Here is a 19,591-nt window from a genome sequence, read left to right as displayed (position 1 = left end):
ATAATAATAAAAGTGAGATCATTCACACCATCCCAGACAATCCCATGCACTCAACATACCAGTTTAAAAATTAAAAATTAAAAGTTGCGCAAGTTGGCAAGTCCGTGCTAAGCTTGTGATAGTCCAAGGCGTCCTCCACCCTCCCCTAGGGGGGGGAGAGGTACTCCACTCCTCTCCCTTCCTATGGCAATTAATTGGCAAGATGGTTAAAGGCCCAGTTCCAATCCACTGAAGATATATAGAGGGGGGAGGATGGTGCCTCCCTCCCTCTGGTAGGATTGAAAAGTCCCAGGAGTCTAGATGATTTAGGGGCCTGCCAAAGATGTTAAGTCCGGACTGCCAAACGTGTAGTAAAAGGCAGAGTCTGAGTGGCTGCAGTAGTGACACTGGGGCAGAGAGAGGTGACACTGATTGAACGGGTGTAGTTCGTTCATACATATAAAAATCCGAGGGCTGCAGAAAGAAAGAAAGAAAAAGAGGAAGGGAGGAAGGAAAAGAAAGGAAAAGAAAGGATGAAAATAATGAAAGGAAAGAAAGAAAGAAAGAAGGAATGGAGGAAGGAAAATAAAGGAAGGGAGAAAATAATGAAAAGAAAGAAAGAAACAGAAAGAAAGAAAAAGGAGGAGAGGAAGGAAAGAAATGAAGGGAAGGAAAAGAAAGAAAGAAAGAAAGAAAGAAAGAAAGAAAGAAAGAAAGGATGGGGGAAAGAGGGAGGAAAAGAAAGGAAGAGAAAATAATGAAAGGAAAGGAAAGGAAAGGAAAGGAAAGGAAAGGAAAGAAAGAAAGAAAGAAAGAAAGAAAGAAAGAAAGAGGAAGAAATGGAGGAAGGAAAATAAAGGAAGGGAGAAAATAATGAAAGGAAAGAGAAAGAAAGAAGAAGGGAGGGAGGGAGGAAAAGAAAGGACGAAAATAATGAAAGAAAGAAAGAAAGGAAGGAAGGAAGGAGGGGGAGGGAGATGTAGAAAAAGGTTTTACTCACTCAAAGTCATTATAAATACTAATCCATCCATCCTGGGTGACGCAGATGAAAAGAGAATAAAGAGCCGTTCCCAGGTTCCCAAAATGCTTTGGAACAAGGGCGCCAAAGAGAGTCACTCCAAACACAGAGAAGACCTGCAAAAAAGACACAGTGAGAATGGTGCAAAAATACCCGTTTTCTGGGACGCAGCTTCCCCCTTGAATGTGAAGATCCCAAGGGAACATTGCAGATCAACGTTCCTCAACCTTTGCAGGGGAGGGGCGGAGAAGGGAAACGAGCCGCAGGAGCAGCAGGCCAGCACTCACGTGCAACTCAACTGGTGGATAGGCCGTGGCCCGGTAGTGGGGTTGCAGACCCTTGCTGTAGACCAGTGTTTCTCAACCTTGGCAACTTGAAGATGTCTGGCTGGGGAATTCTGGGACTTGAAGTCCAGACATCTTCAAGTTGCCAAGGTTGAGAAACACAGACTATCTGAAATAGCCAGATGATTCCTCAGGCTATTTTCCACACTATGAGTCTCACTTGCTAATGGCAAAGTTGAAGGTTTTTCTCTTTCTCTGATACCTCTCGTCAGGTGTAAAGAATCAGGACCATATATTGAGTTGTTCACTTAACTACATTAAGTAGTTCAAAAGATTTGTGGGTCAAGCAACGTATACAGAAGAACCTAGTCAACTAAAGTTGAATACTAAATGGGCACCAGATAAGGGTCAACAGAACTCAAGTAGCATTGGACTTAAGATCGTTTGTGAGACTGTAATGACTCTAGGCTGATGACTCATTTAACGCTGCCCCTCGACTCTACAGACCAGGGGTGTCAAACTCAAGGCCCGCAGGCTGCAACCGCCACATGTGGTGCTTAGATCTGGCCCATGGAGCCATCCTGCAAACAATGAAGGACGGCTCAGGTTGCCTCTGCCACAGTGGTGGGTTCCAGATCCCGTTCCAACCGGTGGACTTTGCGTACAGGTGCTGTACGCACCGTGCGCATGCATGGAAGCACTGAAGACTTAAAAGTCCGGTAAGGAACTCAGGCAGGTGAGTGGGCGCTCCGGAGCACCATACTGGAACGGTATACAGTGCTCCGGGCAGGCTCTGGTATGCCTGTACCGGGGCGTACCGCCTACAACCCACCACTGCTCTGCCAGCAAAAACAGAGGGGCCAGGCGCAGCTCTTGTAAGCTCCGTTTTCTCTGGCAGGAGAACGTTGCAGCCAGAAACGGAACTTGGGCACCACAGGCACCCCAGACACGAGTGACGTCAAGCTGGCCACACCCACCCTGGCCATACTCACCGTGGACACGCCCACCCCGGCTCCCTGAAGTCAAATACAACCTTGGTGCGGCTCTCAATGAAATCGAGTTTGACACTTCTGCTATAGCCTGTTATCTACAATTATTAGCTTTTAATCTTTGGTATGCTATGGAGAGTCACAGTTGGGAAAAGGGCCGCCATATAAATGATTTCAATAAATAAATAAATTTTCCAGTTGATTCTGGTTTTCTTCCAAATAGTCCTTTTCAAACACATTGGACTTCGGTCTTGAAAAGTCCCAGCTATCATTGCTAGCTGACAAGTCGGGAAGGAGGGGAAAGTATGCTAGAAAACATAAAATTGGGGAAGAATAATCTCTTGGGATTTTATGCAATTCTCCATCAATATATGAGGTCTTCAAACTTGGCAACTTTAAGACTTGTGGACTTCAACTTTCAGAATTTCTGGGAGTTGAGGTCCACAAGTCTTAAAGTTACCATGTTTGGGGACCACTGATCTACATCCATCTATCTGATCTCTTGCATTGCATATGATATACTTTGATCTCAGTCTACCTGAGATGGTCAAATCATCATTGACCTAAAGCTAGGTTCAGGCCCTCAGAATTCTGGAGACCACTCCAAGTTTGACACATAGAAGTCAAATGTTGCATCACGGAGAATCAAAAACTATCTTTTTTTGATCATTTAAATAAAATAAAAAACATGGGGAAATAAATAAACAAACCCACCAGGCTGAACCAGCATGATGGCAAAAATAAAATCTCAGTTCAGAATAATAACAGAGTTGGAAGGGAACTTTGAGGTCTTCTAGTCCAACTCCTGCTCAGGCAGGAAACCCTATACCATTTCAGACAAATTGTGTCCAATCTCTTCTTAAAAACTTGTTCCACTGATTGATTGTTCTAACTGTCAAGAAATTTTTCCTTAGTTCTAAGTTGCTTCTCTCCTTGATTAGTGTCCAGCCATTGTTTCTTGTCCTGCCCTCAGGTGCCTTGCAAAATAGTTTGACTCCCTCTTCTTTGCGGCAACCCCTGAGATCTTGGAACACTGCTATCATGTCACCTCTAGTCCTTCTGTAGGAAGATAAAACCCAGCCCTCTCCTAGAAAAATGAATTATCCTGGGAAATATTGAAAAGGCAGAATATTATATTTCCTTGGTTTCAGAAATGGAGAAACATGTTTTTAGGCAAGAAGCAGACTCATGCTTAATAGTCCCCACCTTTGTCAATGTGCCATTAAAAAGCCTGGGACAGTCTACTCTACATAACAAAGTTCTCCCCCTTCAGCTCCAGGGTGATGGGATTAAGGCATGATAGTATTAGCCCTCTACCCATCTCACCACAGGGCACCTGGGAAGAAGTAATGCTCAACCAAACGTGGACTCACAGCCTACAGAGTTGCCCCTGCATGGCCCCATGGGAGTTTGACAACCAATCAGAATACAAGCTCAAGATCAAAGGCCAGAGAGGGCATAAAACAGGGACTTTCAGCATCTTGGTCTCTCTTTTCTTCTTCACCCAACCTCTGGAAGCGTGGGATCCCCTTTTCCCCCAGGACCTCAAGCCACGTGGTCCTGTCCGCCGGAGAGATGTTAATTAGGTGGTCATAGGGAAGGAGTGATAGGAGAGGAATAAGATTTCTTATTTCAAACTCAATTTCATTGAGGGCTGCATCAGGATTGTGTTTGACCTCAGAGGGCCGGGGTGGGCGTGGCCAGCTCGGCGTCATGTTTCCAGTGTCTTTTCCCCCACTTGGAACTGAACCCAGAAGGACATTTCTTCCAACAATTTCATGTCATTGTCAGTTCATTTCCAGACAAAAGAATTTAACGTAGGGCGAGGAGAGGAGATCTGATGAAGGCGTCTTACCAGCATGATGGCAAAAAGTAGGATCATGATATTTGCCATGTCAGGAATGGACTTCAGGATCACCTGTATCATCCTGGCCAAGCCACTAACCAAGCTACACACTTGAATCAGCCTCATGACTCTGGAAGGAAAAATGGGAACTGTGTGCAGGTACCCTTATCTAGAGCTGACAGCACCCAGAAATGTTAGTTAGTTAGTTAGCAGTTAGACTTATATACCGCTTCATAGGGCTTTCAGCCCTCTCTAAGCGGTTTACAGAGTCAGCATATTGCCCCCAACAACAATCCGGGTCCTCATTTTACCCACCTCGGAAGGATGGAAGGCTGAGTCAACTTTGAGCCTGGTGAGATTTGAACAGCTGAACTGCTGAACTGCAGTCAGCTGAAGTAGCCTGCAGTGCTGCATTTAACCACTGCGCCACCTTGGATCATCTTACCTTTTTATTTTAGGTCCTTACCTGACCATTCGAAAAAGAGTCTGATTCTCCAATGCAGAAATGTACAAGCCAAGGCATAGGTACGTCACAATACAAAAATTGATGATATTCCAGCCATCCTGTTGAGGGCAGAGAACAAAACCTTGAGAGGCAAGGAAGTGAAGGTTAGGTATATGGAAGGATGATGCTTCTCCGAATTCTGTAGTCCAAGTAAGGCGAATTTGGGGATTTCAGATCCAAATTAGAAGGAAGGCAGAAGTAATCCAGCATCAGGGATCTAGATAGAAGGAGATCTCTCTAAGAAGATCTCAGGTGAGTGGATTCATTCCATGCTTATGCCCAGGAGGCTAGTAAATATGAAGAATTTTCCTTCTCTGCACCGAGACTCCAGACATCAATCAGATGTGGGTTACAGCACAACCACCATTCCTTCTAAATGCCTTGAGCCGGTGAGATTTGAACAGCCGAACTGCAGAACTACAGTCAGCTGAAGTAGCCTGCAGTGCTGCACTCTAACCACTGCGCCACCTCGGCTCCCTCAATGAATGTATATAAATATAGAAGCGATGTAAGATTGATATATACAGGTATGATGACACAACAATTTTAATGTGATGATTGTAAGATGTTATAGAGGGGAAAAACAATAAAAAATTGATCAACTAAAAAAAATCTTCCAGGTTAGTTGTGTGGGGTGGAAATGGAGATTTTGCCGTATCCTTCCCCTGCCATGCCCATCAAGCCACGCCCATCAAGCCAGACCCATCAAGCCAAGCCAGGCCACCCTTGTACTCAACCCGGACAAGACCGAGTGGCTGTTGTGTTTCCCTCCCAACAATTTGGCTAATGTTCCATCTATCAGGCTGGGGGGTCAAATTTTATACCCCTCAGATAGGGTTCGTAACTTAGGAGTCCTCCTGGATCCACAGCTGACTCTCGATCATCATCTGTCGGCTGTGACCAGGGGGGCATTTGCCCAGGTTCGCCTGGTCCGCCAGTTACGACCCTACCTGAATCGGGAGGCTCTCACAACAGTCACTCGAGCCCTTGTGATCTCTAGGCTGGAATACTGCAATGTGCTCTACATGGGGCTGCCCTTGAAGTGCATCCGGCGACTGCAGTTAGTTCAGAATTCAGCTGCGCGAGTGATAGTGGGCGCACCGCGGTTCGCCCACATAACACCCATCCTCCGCGAGCTGCACTGGCTACCTGTTGCTCTCCGGGTGCGCTTCAGGGTGCTGTTGACCATCTTTAAAGCCCTTCATGGTAGTGGATCTGAGTACTTGAGAGACCGCCTTCTGCCGATTACCTCCCTCCGACCGATAAGATCGCACAGACTGGGCCTCCTCCGAATCCCATCCGCCAGTCAATGTCGACTGGCGACTACACGGAGGAGAGCCTTTTCTGTTGCAGCTCCGACCCTGTGGAACGATCTCCCCGTCGAGATACGCACCCTCACCACCGTCCAGGCCTTCCGCGCAGCCCTCAAGACCTGGCTCTCCCAACAGGCCTGGGGATAAGTCTTTAATTTGCCCCACCCGAGTGTTGAATGTTGAATGCAAGTTGTGTTTTTATTACTTTATTTTGTTTACATATTGTTTATTTTGTATTGCACCCCCTCCCTAATGATTGTGAGCCGCCCTGAGTCCCCTCAGGGAAAAGGGCGGCCTATAAATCTTAATAAAATACCTAAATACCTAAAAAAATACCCACAGAATTGGTAACAAAAAATAAAAAATAAAAATGAATCCCACCACTGGCCTGTACATATCTGTTTGCACAAAGTTTCAATGCCTGGATGAAGTTTCTTTGGACTAAACTTTAAGGCACAAGATTTGGCCCACTCACCTTCCAGTACAAATTGAATCCATAGTACCAGTTGAGCATGACCTCACAGATCAGAAAAGACAGAACAATTGTGTCAATGGTATTGAATAAGCCAAAGTAATTCTATGCGAGAAAAAGAAAAACAAAAAGAGATTTGCATGCCTCCATTTTCATAACTTTTTTTTCCCCCTGAAAGTTCTCATACTTGGCCTTTAATGCTTATTGACCTCATTTGCATAATAATGCTTACCTCTGCATGCATACTAATGAGTCCAAGAAAGACTCAGTGGGCTGATTATTTATTTCATTGCTACATTTATTAGCCAGGACATGGTGGCTCAGAGGCTAAGACACTGAGTTTGCCGATCAGAAAGGACACCAGTTCGGCGGTTCGAATCCCTAGCGCCGCATAACGGAGTGAGCTCCCATTACTTTTCCCAGCTTCTGCCAACTTAGCAGTTCGAAAGCAGGTAAAAATGCAAGTAGAAAAACAGGTAACACCTTTGGTGGGAAGGTGAAAGCGTTCCATGCGCCTTCGGCGTTTAGTCATGCCGGCCACATGACCACGGAGACATCTTCGGACAGCGCTGGCTCTTCAGCTTTGAAACGGAGATGAGGATTGCCCCCTAGAGTCGGGAATGACTAGCATATATGTGCGAGGGGAACCTTTACCCTTACTTAAATTTATTATTTATTATTATGCCACCTATCTCAAGGGCTGAGGACAACTCAACATGGCCAGCTCACCACCACCAAGCCCCTCCACATGACCAACTCACCACAGGGAAAACCCACTGTGGGCAGCCGAAGGGAGAGCCAGGTGGGCAGTAAGAGGGCGGGTGGGCAAAACACAGAGTGGCAATGGCAGGCAGGGCCTAGCCATTTTCACACACACCGCCACTGTCATATTGAGTTCTGGGCTGCCTGTGGCGAGTTGTCCCCAGAGCCAGTTGGCCGTGTGAAGTTGTCTTGCAGTGACTTGGCTTGCAGTTGAGTTGACAGAGGTGACTTAGTGGTGGTGATATGCTGACCCCACCAGGCTGGCCCTGATGAATTATCCCATTCTGTTAGGGGTCTTAAAACAGTAAAATGGGGGGGGATTAAGAAATGTAAACATAACAATAGCAAAGCATTGAAACAGTACAAATACACAAAGAGCGTACAATAATATGAATTAAAAGATGGGCAGAGGAGAAGCCGGAAATGCAGGGAGGAGCTGGGGTCAACTAATAAGTCAGGTCCATCCCTTAATTTCCTTCTTGCAGGAATGGGCACTATTTTTACAGATAATGAGCCCATTTCTTAACAGCCTGTAAGGGTGGCAGTGCATAAGATTTTCTTCCAGCTCATGGGATCCATGTTTTTTTTTGCTGCATTATTACTTTGAGAAAGTTATAGAGCAGGGGTGTCAAACTCAAGACCCAGGGGCCAAATCCGGCCCACAGGATGCTACATCTGGCCTGTGGGACCATCCTGCAAGCAGTGAAGGACTGGCCCGCGGTGCCTCTGCCAGTGAAAACAGAGCTCGGAGCCCATTTTCGCTGGCAGAGCACTCGGGCCTATACAGGTGGCCCCAACATGAGTGATGTCAAGCTGGCCACGCCCACCCCAGCCCCCTGAGGTTAAACACAACCCTGATGCAGCCCTCAATGAAATCGAGTTTGACATCCTTGTTATAGAGAACTTCTTTTTTTTAAATCAAAATAAGCATGTTAAGTCTCGAGGCGGTTTAGGTTACCTATGTTTAGTCTTCACAAAAAAATGCAAACTCTCAGCAGCGCTGAGTAGTCTGTATCATTCATGGCCCCCAAAATAGGGCTAGGGGAGGGAGAGGTTTATGCAGCCCAGAGATCATCGGAAGGCACAGGACAGTCCCTGGAGAAGCAGGGGGTCTTTGCCCACCCCCACATTTTAGCAGGAATCAGTTCTCCTGCTAGAAATGGTATACCAACATTTTCAAGTGTTGGCTCCGTTCGGAGAGCAATGACGATGGCGTTGCCAATTATGACACATGCTATCAAAATCTTGAAAGAGGAATGATGCAGGAACCTGGACATGCAGGTTTTTGAGATGAATTCTTCCACATCCCAGTCATCCTGTTGAAAAAAAAGAGGGGTGGAATGAAATTCTTATATATGTATACTCTGAAAAGGGAAATGTGGGTAAACTTATTAATAAGCTTCCAAATCCTGCCAGGTCCAAAAAGATATATATATATGTGGGTGAATGCTGTACTGCAGTGATGGCTAACCTTTTTCTAAAGGTGTGCCAAATTGTGCACACGCACGTACTATCATGTGTGCATCTGTGACCATCCACCCACGCATACATGCACGCTCCCCCATGCATGGGGGGGGAGGGGAGTTTTTGCAGTCCTCAAGCTCTGGATGCTTTCCTGAAGACTTGGGAGGGTGAAAAAGTGGCTCCCCGAAAATCAGCTGGCACGCGTGTCATAGGTTCACCATCACTGTGTTGCCTGAGTGAAAGCTCCCCTCCTGAGCCTCTCATCTTGGCTGCAGAAATTGGACCTCTTTAGTCTTAGTGTCGCTTGTCTGTTTCCCCCCTCTGCAATTTCCCCACGTAGATGTTCCATTACAGTGAATCACTTTCCCAAATCCCGTTTTCATCACCAAAACACACCAAGAAAGAAGGAAAGAGCCCTTCAGACAAAGCCATAAGGGGAAAGCGGAATACCTGTGCCCGAGTGATTTCTCTGCAGTTAATCAGGGGCAAGTCATAGTCAATAAGGGAACTCTTCCGATAATACTGATCATTTCCCTGTAGAAAAGAAAACTTTGGCTATTATCTGTTCACATGCTGCAGCACATTCTAAAAATTAGGGGTGCAGTGATGGGAGGGGAAAATTGGAACCATTATTTCCTGGGATCAGTCGCTAAATATCTTAAAGTGAACTAGTTTGGTCTAATGCAGGGGTGTCAAACTAAAGGGCAGGGGCCCAGATCCCCCCCCCCCCAGGGCTGCCCTATAAACAGCAAAGGACAGGCCCACAGTCCCTCTGCCAGCAAAAACTGAGCTTGGGAGGAGCGTGCTCTGCTCAGCCCACCCGGGCTCCGTTTTTGGCCACAACGTTCTCCTGCAGCCCTCTGCCAATGAAAATGGAGCCCAGGGAAGCTCCTTTTTGCGGGCAGAGGAGGCCATTGTGGCCTAAAACAGAGCCTTGACAGGTGACGTCGAGCTGGCCATGCCCACCCTGGCAACACACACACACCCTGGGCACATACATACCCAGGCCCCCAGGTCAAACACAACCCTGATGCTGCCCACAATGTAATCAAGTTGATACCCCTGGTGCCAGGCTAGAAATCAGGTGGCCGTGAGTTCTAGTTCCCCCGTTAGCCATGAAAATCTGCTGGCTGACTTTGGACCAGGTCTCTCTCTCTCTCTCTCTCTCCCTCTCTCTCTCTCTCCCTCGCTCCCTCTCCCTTTCTCCCCCCTCTCTGTCTCTCTCTCCCTCCCTCTCTCTCTCCCCCTCCCTTTCTCCCTCTCTCTCTCCCCCTCCTTCCCTCTCCCTCTCTCCCTGTCTCCCTGTCTCCCTCTCTCTTTCTCCCTCTCCCTCCCTCTCCCTTTCTCCCCCTCTCTGTCTCTCTCTCCCTCCCTCTCTCCCCTCCCTCTCCCTTTCTCCCTCTCTCTCTCACCCTCCCTCCCTCTCTCTTTCTCTCTCTCTGTCTCTCTCTCCCTCCCCCTCCCTCCCTCTCTCTCCCCCTACCTCCCCCTACCTCCCTCTCTCCCACTCCCTCTCTCTCCCTCTCTCTCCCTCTCGGCCCAATCCACCTCACAGGGTTGTTGTTATTGTTGTGGGGGGAAACAGGAAGAGGAAGGTGTGTTGCAGTGGTGGGTTTCAATTTATTTTACTACTGGTTCGCTTATGCGTGTGTGCAGAAGCATCCGGGCGGGTGGGTGGACCTTCCTGCCGCCATTACCAGTTCGCTCTATCCTGGGCAAACCAGCAGAAACCCACCTCTGGTGTCTTGGATATGTTCAATGCCTTGAGTTGTTTGTAAAAATAATAAGGCTGGTAAAGTAAAGGTAAAGGTTCCCCTTGCACATCTGTGCTAGTCAATCCCAACTCTAGGGGGCGGTGCTCATCTCTGTTTCAAAGCCAAAGAGCCAGCGCTGTCCAAAGACTTCTCCGTGGTCATGTGGCCGGCATGATTAAATGCCAAAGGCACACAGAACGCTGTTACTTTCCCACCAAAGATGGTCCCTATTTTTCTACTTGAATTTTTTACGTGCTTTCGAACTGCTAGGTTGGCAGAAGCTGGGAACAAGTAATGGGAGCTCACTCCATTACTTGGCGCTAGGGATTCAAACCGCCAAACTGCCAACCTTTCTGATGGACAAGCTCAGCGTCTTAGCCACTGAGCCACCATGTCCCTATAAGGGTGGGATACAAATAAATAAACAGTATGACATGGCAGACTATGGACCATTTAGAAGTGGGGTTCCCAAACTCTCCAGCTCATCCACCCCTTCATGAGGTTTCAATGCTATCCTCCAAAGAAGGGGAGGATGAATCCATCCACCACCATCAGCCCAATTGAGAATTCAAAAACCAATCTCTAACCGGCGAGGGCTTATAACGGTTCTCCATCCTTTTCTCCTTTCCAAGGCCACCACCATCTCCTTGCCAAGGCCACCACCTGTCCCTTGGACATTCCACTCCTGTAGAACCTGGTAAGTGTGACATCACAGACATCAGAGCTGCCTTCTACGCAGGTGACAACAGGGCGAAAGATAGAAAGCAGCAGGTACCAAGAGGAGAAAAATTGAGGGGGAAAGGATTTCCTGCACACTTTTCTCATAGATTGAGGAGGGGAGGCAGGATTCTGCCTGGCGAATAAAGTCTCCCCATTAGGCAACTCATGCACCAGCCATACCTAAATTGACAACCCAATTCACCTTCTGTGATGATGTCTATTCTCTTTTTAAAAATATAATTTCATTTATAGTTTTTTTCCTTTAAGCATCCATAAATGCTTGGTGAGCAGTGTATTGCCTGGGTCAATATATATTATACACAGTACTACTAGTAATAATAATATTTCTTGCCCTTTTTTTTGAATTTCAACCCATTTACGTTTTGGTAATTCTTTTCATCATTTAAAAAAAAAGCTTTCTCTTTATTCTCTTTGAACTCTTAAAGAATAATCTGTGTGTTCCGTTTTAAGAATTACTACTATCACTTCCATCTCCAAATCTGCTTTTACCATTTTTGGATTAATCTTCGCTATTCCTTCCTTCAGCCCCTTCTGGTTTCTCCTCTATTTTCTGAATTTTTTGGTTCATCTTTTATTGTCATTTGCTGGGGTTTTTCTCGTCCCACATCTGTGTTCTGCCTCAGTTCCATGATGATGTCTAATCTCAATCATCCAGGTCATGGTTGTCCCAAAGTTGCTTTTCAATAGGCAACTGGACTCTCTTGTTTTTTTTCCCCTTGAAAACTTTTCATTTCTCATCCAAGAACTGAAGAAGCTTCTTAGATGAGAAGTGAAATGTTTTCAAGAAGAAAAAAAACCAAGAAAATAATGTTGCCTACTGAAAATCACCTTCGGGACACCTTGTGGGATGGGATTAAGAGATATTCAAGGACGTGCATTGCAGCCACAGGATGGTGCATCACACTTGGAAGTGTGGGGGAAGATTTCCCTGCTTACCACAATTGGGTACCAATAGATATTCTTTATATGTGCATGGTACCATAAATAGCAGAAAAAGCTTATCAGAAACAACTTAACAGTAGCAAATCTAATCTCTGTACAACCCTCAACATCCTTCTGGATATAGGCACACAACCTCGCTACCCCAGCTTTCTCAACCAGCTCCTTGATTGAATCTGCATAGCAGAGGTGGGTTCCTACCAGTTCGCACCTATTCGGTAGAACCGGTTTGTCAAATCTACTGAACCAGTTAAAAGAGGTTCCACCAGTGGACCCGGAAAGCAGGCCACACCCACTGTTCCCTCTAAGGTGCGCGGCCGCGCGGCCGCGCACATGGCAAGAAACCCCCGCGCAGAGGTTTCTAACTCCCGCGCAGAGGTTTCTTTCAAAGCAAACGTGGGGGAGTCCTTTGCAGGCGGCTAGAACTGGCCGCCCGCAAAGGACCTTCCCAAACTTGTTTCAGCGGCAGCTCTCAGCCTGGCGGCAGCGTCACTCAGACTGTGAAAGGAGGGGGAGGAGGAAGGAACTAAAGAGAGCTTTTACCGAGTCTGCGCCCCACAGCCAGGACTGTCCTTGCGCCCCTCAAGCCGCGTTTCTTCCCCGCAAAGCCCTTCGGGCAACCCGAGAGTTCCGCTTGACGCCAGAAGGGCTTTGCAGGAAGAAACGCGGCGTTTCTTCCTGCAAAGCCCTTCTGGCGCCAAAAGGAACTCTCGGGTTGCCCGAAGGGCTTTGCGGGGAAGAAACGCGGCTTGAGGGGCGCAAGGACAGTCCTGGCTGTGGGGCGCAGACTCGGTAAAAGCCTCTCTTTGGTTCCCTCCTCCTCCTCCTCCTCCTCCTCCTCCTCCTCCTCCTCCTCCTCCTCCTCCTCCTCCTTCTTCTTTCTGGAGCCCCTTCCTCAAAGATTTGGTACCAAAGCAATGGCGGTGAGGAAGTTGTGTCTTTTGGATTTTGCACTGTTGTCTTTTCAATGGTTCTCAGACTGGTTGAACCTTTAGCAGCTGGGGTGATATTCTTTACTGTTAAGGTTACAATTGGATGTGTTGGACAAATCTTAAAAGATGAAACTTTTATTAAAACGTTTGACTTAACTAAAAACGTCTTCCTTTTTCTTCTTCTTCTTAAATATGATTTATTTATTTTTACTTCAGAAGTTTGATGACCATTGTACAAACTAATCCAACCTAAATGTAGAGGAGGAGAAGAAGGGGGGGGATTTAAAAAGAGCAGAGGAAAAAGAAAAGAAAGCATGAAGAAAACATAAAGAAAGGGATGGGAGGGAGGGAAGGAAGGAAGGCACTTTATGTTGAAACAGAAAATATTATATAAGGAAGAAAATGGAAATAACTTAGGAAGGAAGGAAGGAAGGAATTGCACTTAATATTGAAGGAAAAGAGAATGAAGGAAAAAGTATTGGAAGGATTGAAAGAAGGAAGGAGGAACAAAGAATTACACTTAATATTGAAATGGAAAAGAAAATATAATGAATGAAAGAAGAAGTATAGGAAGGGAAGGAAGGAAGAAAGAAAGAAACAAAGACTGTTGAAACAGAAAAGATAATATAAGGAAGAAAATGGAAAGACGTATAGGAAGGAAGGAAGGAAAAAAGGAAGACAATGTTGAAATGGAAAAGAATATAAGGAAGAAAATGGAAAAAAGTATAGGAAGAAAGGAAGAAATGTACTTAATATTGAAACAGACAAGGGAATGAAGGAAAAAATATTGGAAGGATTGAAAGAAGGAAGAAAGAATGGAAGGAACAAAGACAATGTTGAAATGGAAAAGAATATAAGGGAAAAAATGGAAAAATGTTAGGAAGGAAGAATTACACTTAATATTGAAACAATTGAATATAATGAAGGAAAAGGAAACAGGAATAAGGGAGGGCTGAAGAATTCTGGGAACTGAAGTCCACCCCTCGTAAAGTGACCAAGGCTGGGAAAAGAATCCGCACTAGGGACAATGCAAGCTATGCTTCACCCCGTCAGTCCATCTTAGCGTGCAAGAAAGACATCAGACAACGCCATAGTTGCTATGGTAGCATTTGGCTATGCGCAGCGATGCTCTCCTGGTCTTTATGGGTGGGAGGGGGGCAGTTGAGCTATGATGCTAATCCCCTCGTGGGAACACAGAGGGTGGGAGAAGAGAACCAAAGAACTTCAAACTCCAAGGTTCTGGAGTGGAGAATAAGGGGATCAACTTTGTCTAAATGATATTGACATATAAAGAACGGTTGTAGGAACTGGGTATGTCCAGTTTGATGAAAAGAAGGACTAGGGGAGACATGATAGCAGTCTTCCAATATCTCAGGGCCCAGGGTTGCTCCAAAGAAGAGGGAGTCAAACTATTCTCCAAGGCACCTGAAGGCTGGACAAGAAGCAATGGATGGAAACTAATCAAGGAGAGAAGCAACCTAGAACTAAGGATAAATTTCCTGACAGTGAGAACAATTAACCAATGGACCAACTTGCCTCCAGAAGTTGGGAATGCTCCAACACTGGAAGTTTTAAAGAAGATTTTGGATAACCGTTTGTCTTAAGTAGTGTAGGGTTTCCTGCCTAGGCAGGGGGTTGGACTAGAAGACCTCCAAGGTCCCTTCCAATTCTATTTCTATTGTATTCTCTATATTCTATTCTTTCTCTGTTCTATTCTAATCTCTTCTGAACTAAATGTTTATCTAGAACTCAAATAAATAGCTGCTTTTTGGTTTTATTTTTTTTAATATTTATCAGTCTCTCTTTTATTCCATACTTCTGGTTGAAAGACTATTCTATGTCATGCTAAACAAATGCATATTCTAGTGGCGGCGGGAGCTCGTTGGCATCTTCAGCAGCAGCCCTGCCTCCTGTGAAAAAACCGAAGATGGAGCAGATCCACGCAGATGACGTTGCTGCAACATGACTGGAGGAGGAATTCTGGGAGTTGAAGTCCACAAGGCTTAAAGCTGTCAGGTTTGAAGACCCCTGGGGTTTTTTTCCTAAAGGGTTAGGGGTGCGAGGGTCTTGTAACTTGACAGCTTTAAGACTTGCACGCTTCAATGCCAGAGTTTCTGAGCCAACATTTTGGTTGCTAAGCAGGACCGTTGTTAAGTGATACTGATATTATATAACACTTTTAATTAAGCGGGTACCTTGAATAAACATAACTTTGAGTTTCAAATAATACTGATTTCGTTGTTGTCTTAGGTGACATCTGTTAAAAAAAAGTAAGGTGCTCAGGCATGAAAATGTGCCGCTCAAACACTATACTTTTCCGCTCACACTGAAAAAAAATTAGAGGGAACATTGGCCACACCTACAGAAGAGGTTCCAAACTTTTTTGAAACCCACCACTGCTACACACACACACACACACACACACACACACACTGACACAGAGAGAGAGAAAGAGAAAGAGAAAGAAAAGAAGAAAGAAAGAAAGAAAAAAGAAAGAAAAAGAGTGAGAGAGATGAAAAAAAGAAAAAAGGGACAGAGAGAGAGAGAGAGAGAGAGAGAGAGAGAGAGAGAGAGAGAGAGAGAGAGAGAACACATGGCCGGCAAGCCACTCCCACCAGGTCACATGGCCAACAAGCCACTCCCACAAAGGAGGCCACACCCACAGAGTAGGTTCCAAAAAATTTTGAAACCCACCACTGCTGCATAGAGAACTAAATCATAAAATAACAAACTCGCCAATGTTTTTGCAATGCAGAAGCACACACACCCCCAAAAAAAACCTCACAAAATTTACCAAATTTGAAGCTAAACAAAAGGATATGCTACACAGGCAGCTGATGGATGTTTCACGGCTTGTGTTAAGGTTGCATGACAGCAGGCCACAAGGAGATCATCTGAATCCCGCTTACTGTTTCATTGGACACTCAGGTAGTTAAGGCATCAGGCTACAAACCAGGAGACCGTGAGTTCTAGTCCCACTTTAGGCATAAAGCCATTCTGGGTGACTTTGGGCCAGTCACTCTCTCTCAGCCCTAGGAAGCAGGCAATGGCAAACCACTACCAAAATCAGGTCAATAAAATTGAAGGGATTTGTCCAGTCACCAGTAGTCAACACTGATTTGAAGGCACCTTCTTCTTTCTTTTAACGACCCCATAATCCCTTGAGGGGTGGAGTCTGGGCAACTGAATGGAACTAGCAGGGTGTTTTAGTGGCCGGATGCCCTTCCTGTCGCCAATGTGGAGTTTTGTTCAGCAGATATATTCTCAATGTACCCAGAGAGAGAAATATCTGCCTCCACCTAGGATTGAACTCACAGCTTTCTGATCGTGAGGCGAGAACTCCAGCTTTAGGCCATCATACCACTCATTTGAAGGCACCCTCCAAAAAATGAAATGTTATGAAAGGACTTACAGATGTCAATCAGCAGCTTAAACCGCAATTCTGAAGCCAAGGTGTCAGGGGGGGGGCATCTTCAAATCCTTTTCCCACCCGCAAGTATTTCACAAGTAACAAAGGAAAAATCTATATTCCATCAAAAGCCAGTTTCTTATAGTACTCACCACTCCAAAGAAAACAATTATAGCAAGGAACAAAAAAAATATATAGTTTTAATACAGAAAATGTTCATCAGTCCTTTTCCAAACTCATACCCCCTACCAAAAAGGCAAGCTGGACTACAAACATCTATTTTAAATAAGAAAAATGACTCGTAGACCAGCTGATGTATGCCTGGCTTTCTTATCGTCCTTATTATAAGCATATTCACATGAAAACCTTACCTACTTACTGTCTAAGAGCCTCTTAGGTAAAGCTTTATTCCTAAAGATAATTAGTGCAGAAATAGCTTTCTGGAGGTTTTTTTTCCCCCCGCCAGTTCCACCTGGTGCTTAACTCACTTCAATCAACTTAAAATGCTGACCAAAATTATAGCTACAAATTACTAAATGTATTCCATTATGAATCAGTAATATAATGCCACCCGTGTTTACTAGGCAGAGCTGGGATGAAAAAAGAAAAAAAGAATTCTGAAAAGGGGTATCTTAATGTATTTATTTTTATACAGATATAGCAGGGTTGGTTTTTTTTTCCCCCTTCAAGAGCTCCAGGTGCCAACATTCTTGTTCTTCCAATTTTTCTCCTCAATAATCCTTCAGAGAGGTTGGCACGTGCATCCCCAGGGGGTGTCAGAAAAGTCAAGATGGCACTCACAACCTTGTGACCAAAGTCCCAACCCTGTGTGTGTGTGCGTGTGTGGCACAATGCACATAAGGAGGAGGGCTTTGATTACTTGATCATGCTGTCGTCTTGGCATTGTAGATGGGACGTATTTTAAATTTAACTTTCTCCATAGAAAAAGATGCCACGGCAGACTTGTTCATTCACACGTTGGCTAACATAGCAGGCATGGTCCGTGGTGAAACAGCCATTACTCAGAAAGATACGTAATTTCCCAGGAGTTTTACTATCATCTGCTTGGAATCAACACTTTATATAGGTCATTAATACAATCGAGGGGAGGTGGCACAGTGGTTAAATGCAGCACTGCAGGCTACTTCAGCTGACTGCAGTTCTGCAGTTCGGCTGTTCAAATCTCACCGGCTCAGGGTTGACTCAGCCTTCCATCCTTCCAAGGTGGGTAAAATGAGAACCCGGATTGTTGTTGGGGGCAATATGCTGACTCTGTAAACCGCTTAGAGAGGGCTGAAAGCCCTATGAAGCGGTATATAACTGCTATTGCTAACTGCTATTATTCAGAGGTGTTTCACGAGAAGAGCACGCCACTCCTCTGCTCACAATAGAATCCCTTATGCCACCAGGCTCAAAATTTTGGGCTTGGACAATGTAGATCTACACCGCCTGTGATCTGACCTAAACATAGTAACACAAAATTATCTGCTACAACGTCCTACCTGTCAACGACTACTGCAGCTTCAACCTCAATAATACACGGGAAAACAATAAGATACAAACTCAAGGTATACCGCTTCAAACTCAATTGCAGAAAATACGACTTCAGCAACAGAGTGGTCAACACCTGGAATGCTCTACCCGACTCTGTTGTTACATCTTCAAACCCCCACAGCTTCAACTGTCTAGCGTGGACCTCACTCCATTCCTAAGAGGTCCGTAAAAGGGGCATGCATAAGCCCCACAGCGTGCCTACCGTCCCTGTCCTACTGTCCCCATTTATTCGTACCCATTTCCTGTGGTCATGTCCATGTTTATACTTCTATCTGTTATCTCCGAGAGCCGAAGTGGCGCAGTGGTTAAATGCAGCACTGCAGGCTACTTCAGCTGACTGCAGTTCTGCAGTTCGGCTGTTCAAATCTCACCGGCTCAGGGTTGACTCAGCCTTCCATCCTTCCGAGGTGGGTGAAATGAGGACCCAGACTGTGGGGGCGATATGCTGACTCTGTAAACCGCTTAGAGAGGGCTGAAAGCCCTATGAAGCGGTATATAAGTCTAACTGCTACTGCTATTGCTATTGCTATTGCTATCTCATACATGTTCGACAGACTGACTAACTAACTAACTAACTAACTAAATAAATAAATAAATAAATAAATAATAAAATAAAATAAATAAAAATAACATAAAATAAAAAATTACAGTTGAACAAAATTTGAACCTTGAAATAGTCCAACCGTGTTTCCCAAACCTGGGGAAATTACTCAAAATTGAGTAAAAGTGCTTTTTTGGCGGGGGGGGGAGGGTTTGTCACACGCAAACGCATTACCCAATCACAAAAAAAAGAGTATTTGAAGGAAGAGTTTCTGATCAGCAGTTTGAGGGAAAGGTTTGGGAAGCACCCGCTTAAACAGTTCCTTTGCAAACATTCATCCCTTTGGCAGTCAGCCGAAAATGCACTGACGCCATTTGACCGCACGGGGGTGGTAGGGAGCTAAGAAACGCAGGATGGATGCCACTTTCCTAGAGGTGGCTGGGCCTTCCCAGCCTAGCTCATGCAGTCCTAATCAAGCATGGGAAAAGCTGAAGCCAAAGCCCCATGATACGCCCCTCTGGGATCTTACAATCTGCAAAATAAGGACCTCTCTCTTTCAATTTCACCACGCAGAACTCTGCAGAGGAGCTGAGATGATCGCTCCCCAGATGTTCAGCTAGATTGTGCCTATTTTTAGCAAGTTTATCAGTATGAAACTCAGGATGGGATCTTAATGTTGGCACTAAGCTTGGCAAATTAATTGCCTAGGAATTATTCAGAGGTTGCACAGCCCATGCTGCTGTGAGCAAAGCTGGTCTCCACTTAGTAATCCCAGGTTTCTCCAAGGGGTTGCAGTTGGAAATCAAAAACCTTTGACAAGAAGAGAAGAGATTCTGCAGAAGGACATGGGGACCTTATTATCTTCTTTCAAAGACCCCATAATTCCTTGTGGGGTGGCGTCTTGGGCAACTGACTGGAGCTAAGTGTTTACTGGCCGGATGCCCTTTCCCGTCACCAATGCGGAGTTTTGTTCAGCAGATATATTCACATTGTGTCCAGAGATAGAAATACCTGCCCCTACCTAGGATTGAACTCACAGCCTCCTGATTTTGAGACGAGAACTACACCTCTGGGCCCCAGCACCACTCG

The 19,591-nt window shown here is 45.4% G+C and overlaps 1 protein-coding gene across 2 annotated transcripts in view; it reads right to left on the bottom strand.

Moving 5' to 3' along the window:
* Window positions 1-19,591, bottom strand: part of CATSPER4 (cation channel sperm associated 4) — an 80,135-nt gene that overhangs the window by 22,126 nt on the left and 38,418 nt on the right. Inside the window, exons 1-7 of one of the 2 annotated variants that reach the window (XM_087727087.1) lie at window positions 10,974-11,133; window positions 9,083-9,166; window positions 8,341-8,484; window positions 6,410-6,511; window positions 4,583-4,680; window positions 4,126-4,246; window positions 980-1,113 (exon numbers count right to left, since the gene is read on the bottom strand). In XM_087727087.1, the coding sequence (XP_087583213.1) occupies window positions 980-1,113; window positions 4,126-4,246; window positions 4,583-4,680; window positions 6,410-6,511; window positions 8,341-8,484; window positions 9,083-9,166; window positions 10,974-11,105 (815 nt within the window). In that variant the 5' untranslated portion in view covers window positions 11,106-11,133. Of the gene's footprint in view, window positions 1-979; window positions 1,114-4,125; window positions 4,247-4,582; window positions 4,681-6,409; window positions 6,512-8,340; window positions 8,485-9,082; window positions 9,167-10,973; window positions 11,134-19,591 lie in introns of those variants that run through there. The other variant, XM_087727088.1, reaches the window with a different exon arrangement.

The sequence above is a fragment of the Thamnophis sirtalis genome, unplaced genomic scaffold (genome assembly GCF_051295495.1).
Source record: "Thamnophis sirtalis isolate CommonGarterSnake01/CBP01778 unplaced genomic scaffold, rThaSir2_p1.2 scaffold_13, whole genome shotgun sequence".
Lineage (NCBI taxonomy): Eukaryota > Metazoa > Chordata > Lepidosauria > Squamata > Natricidae > Thamnophis > Thamnophis sirtalis.
Note: the sequence above shows the minus strand (reverse complement) of the source record. Positions and strands in the feature narration are given on the sequence as shown.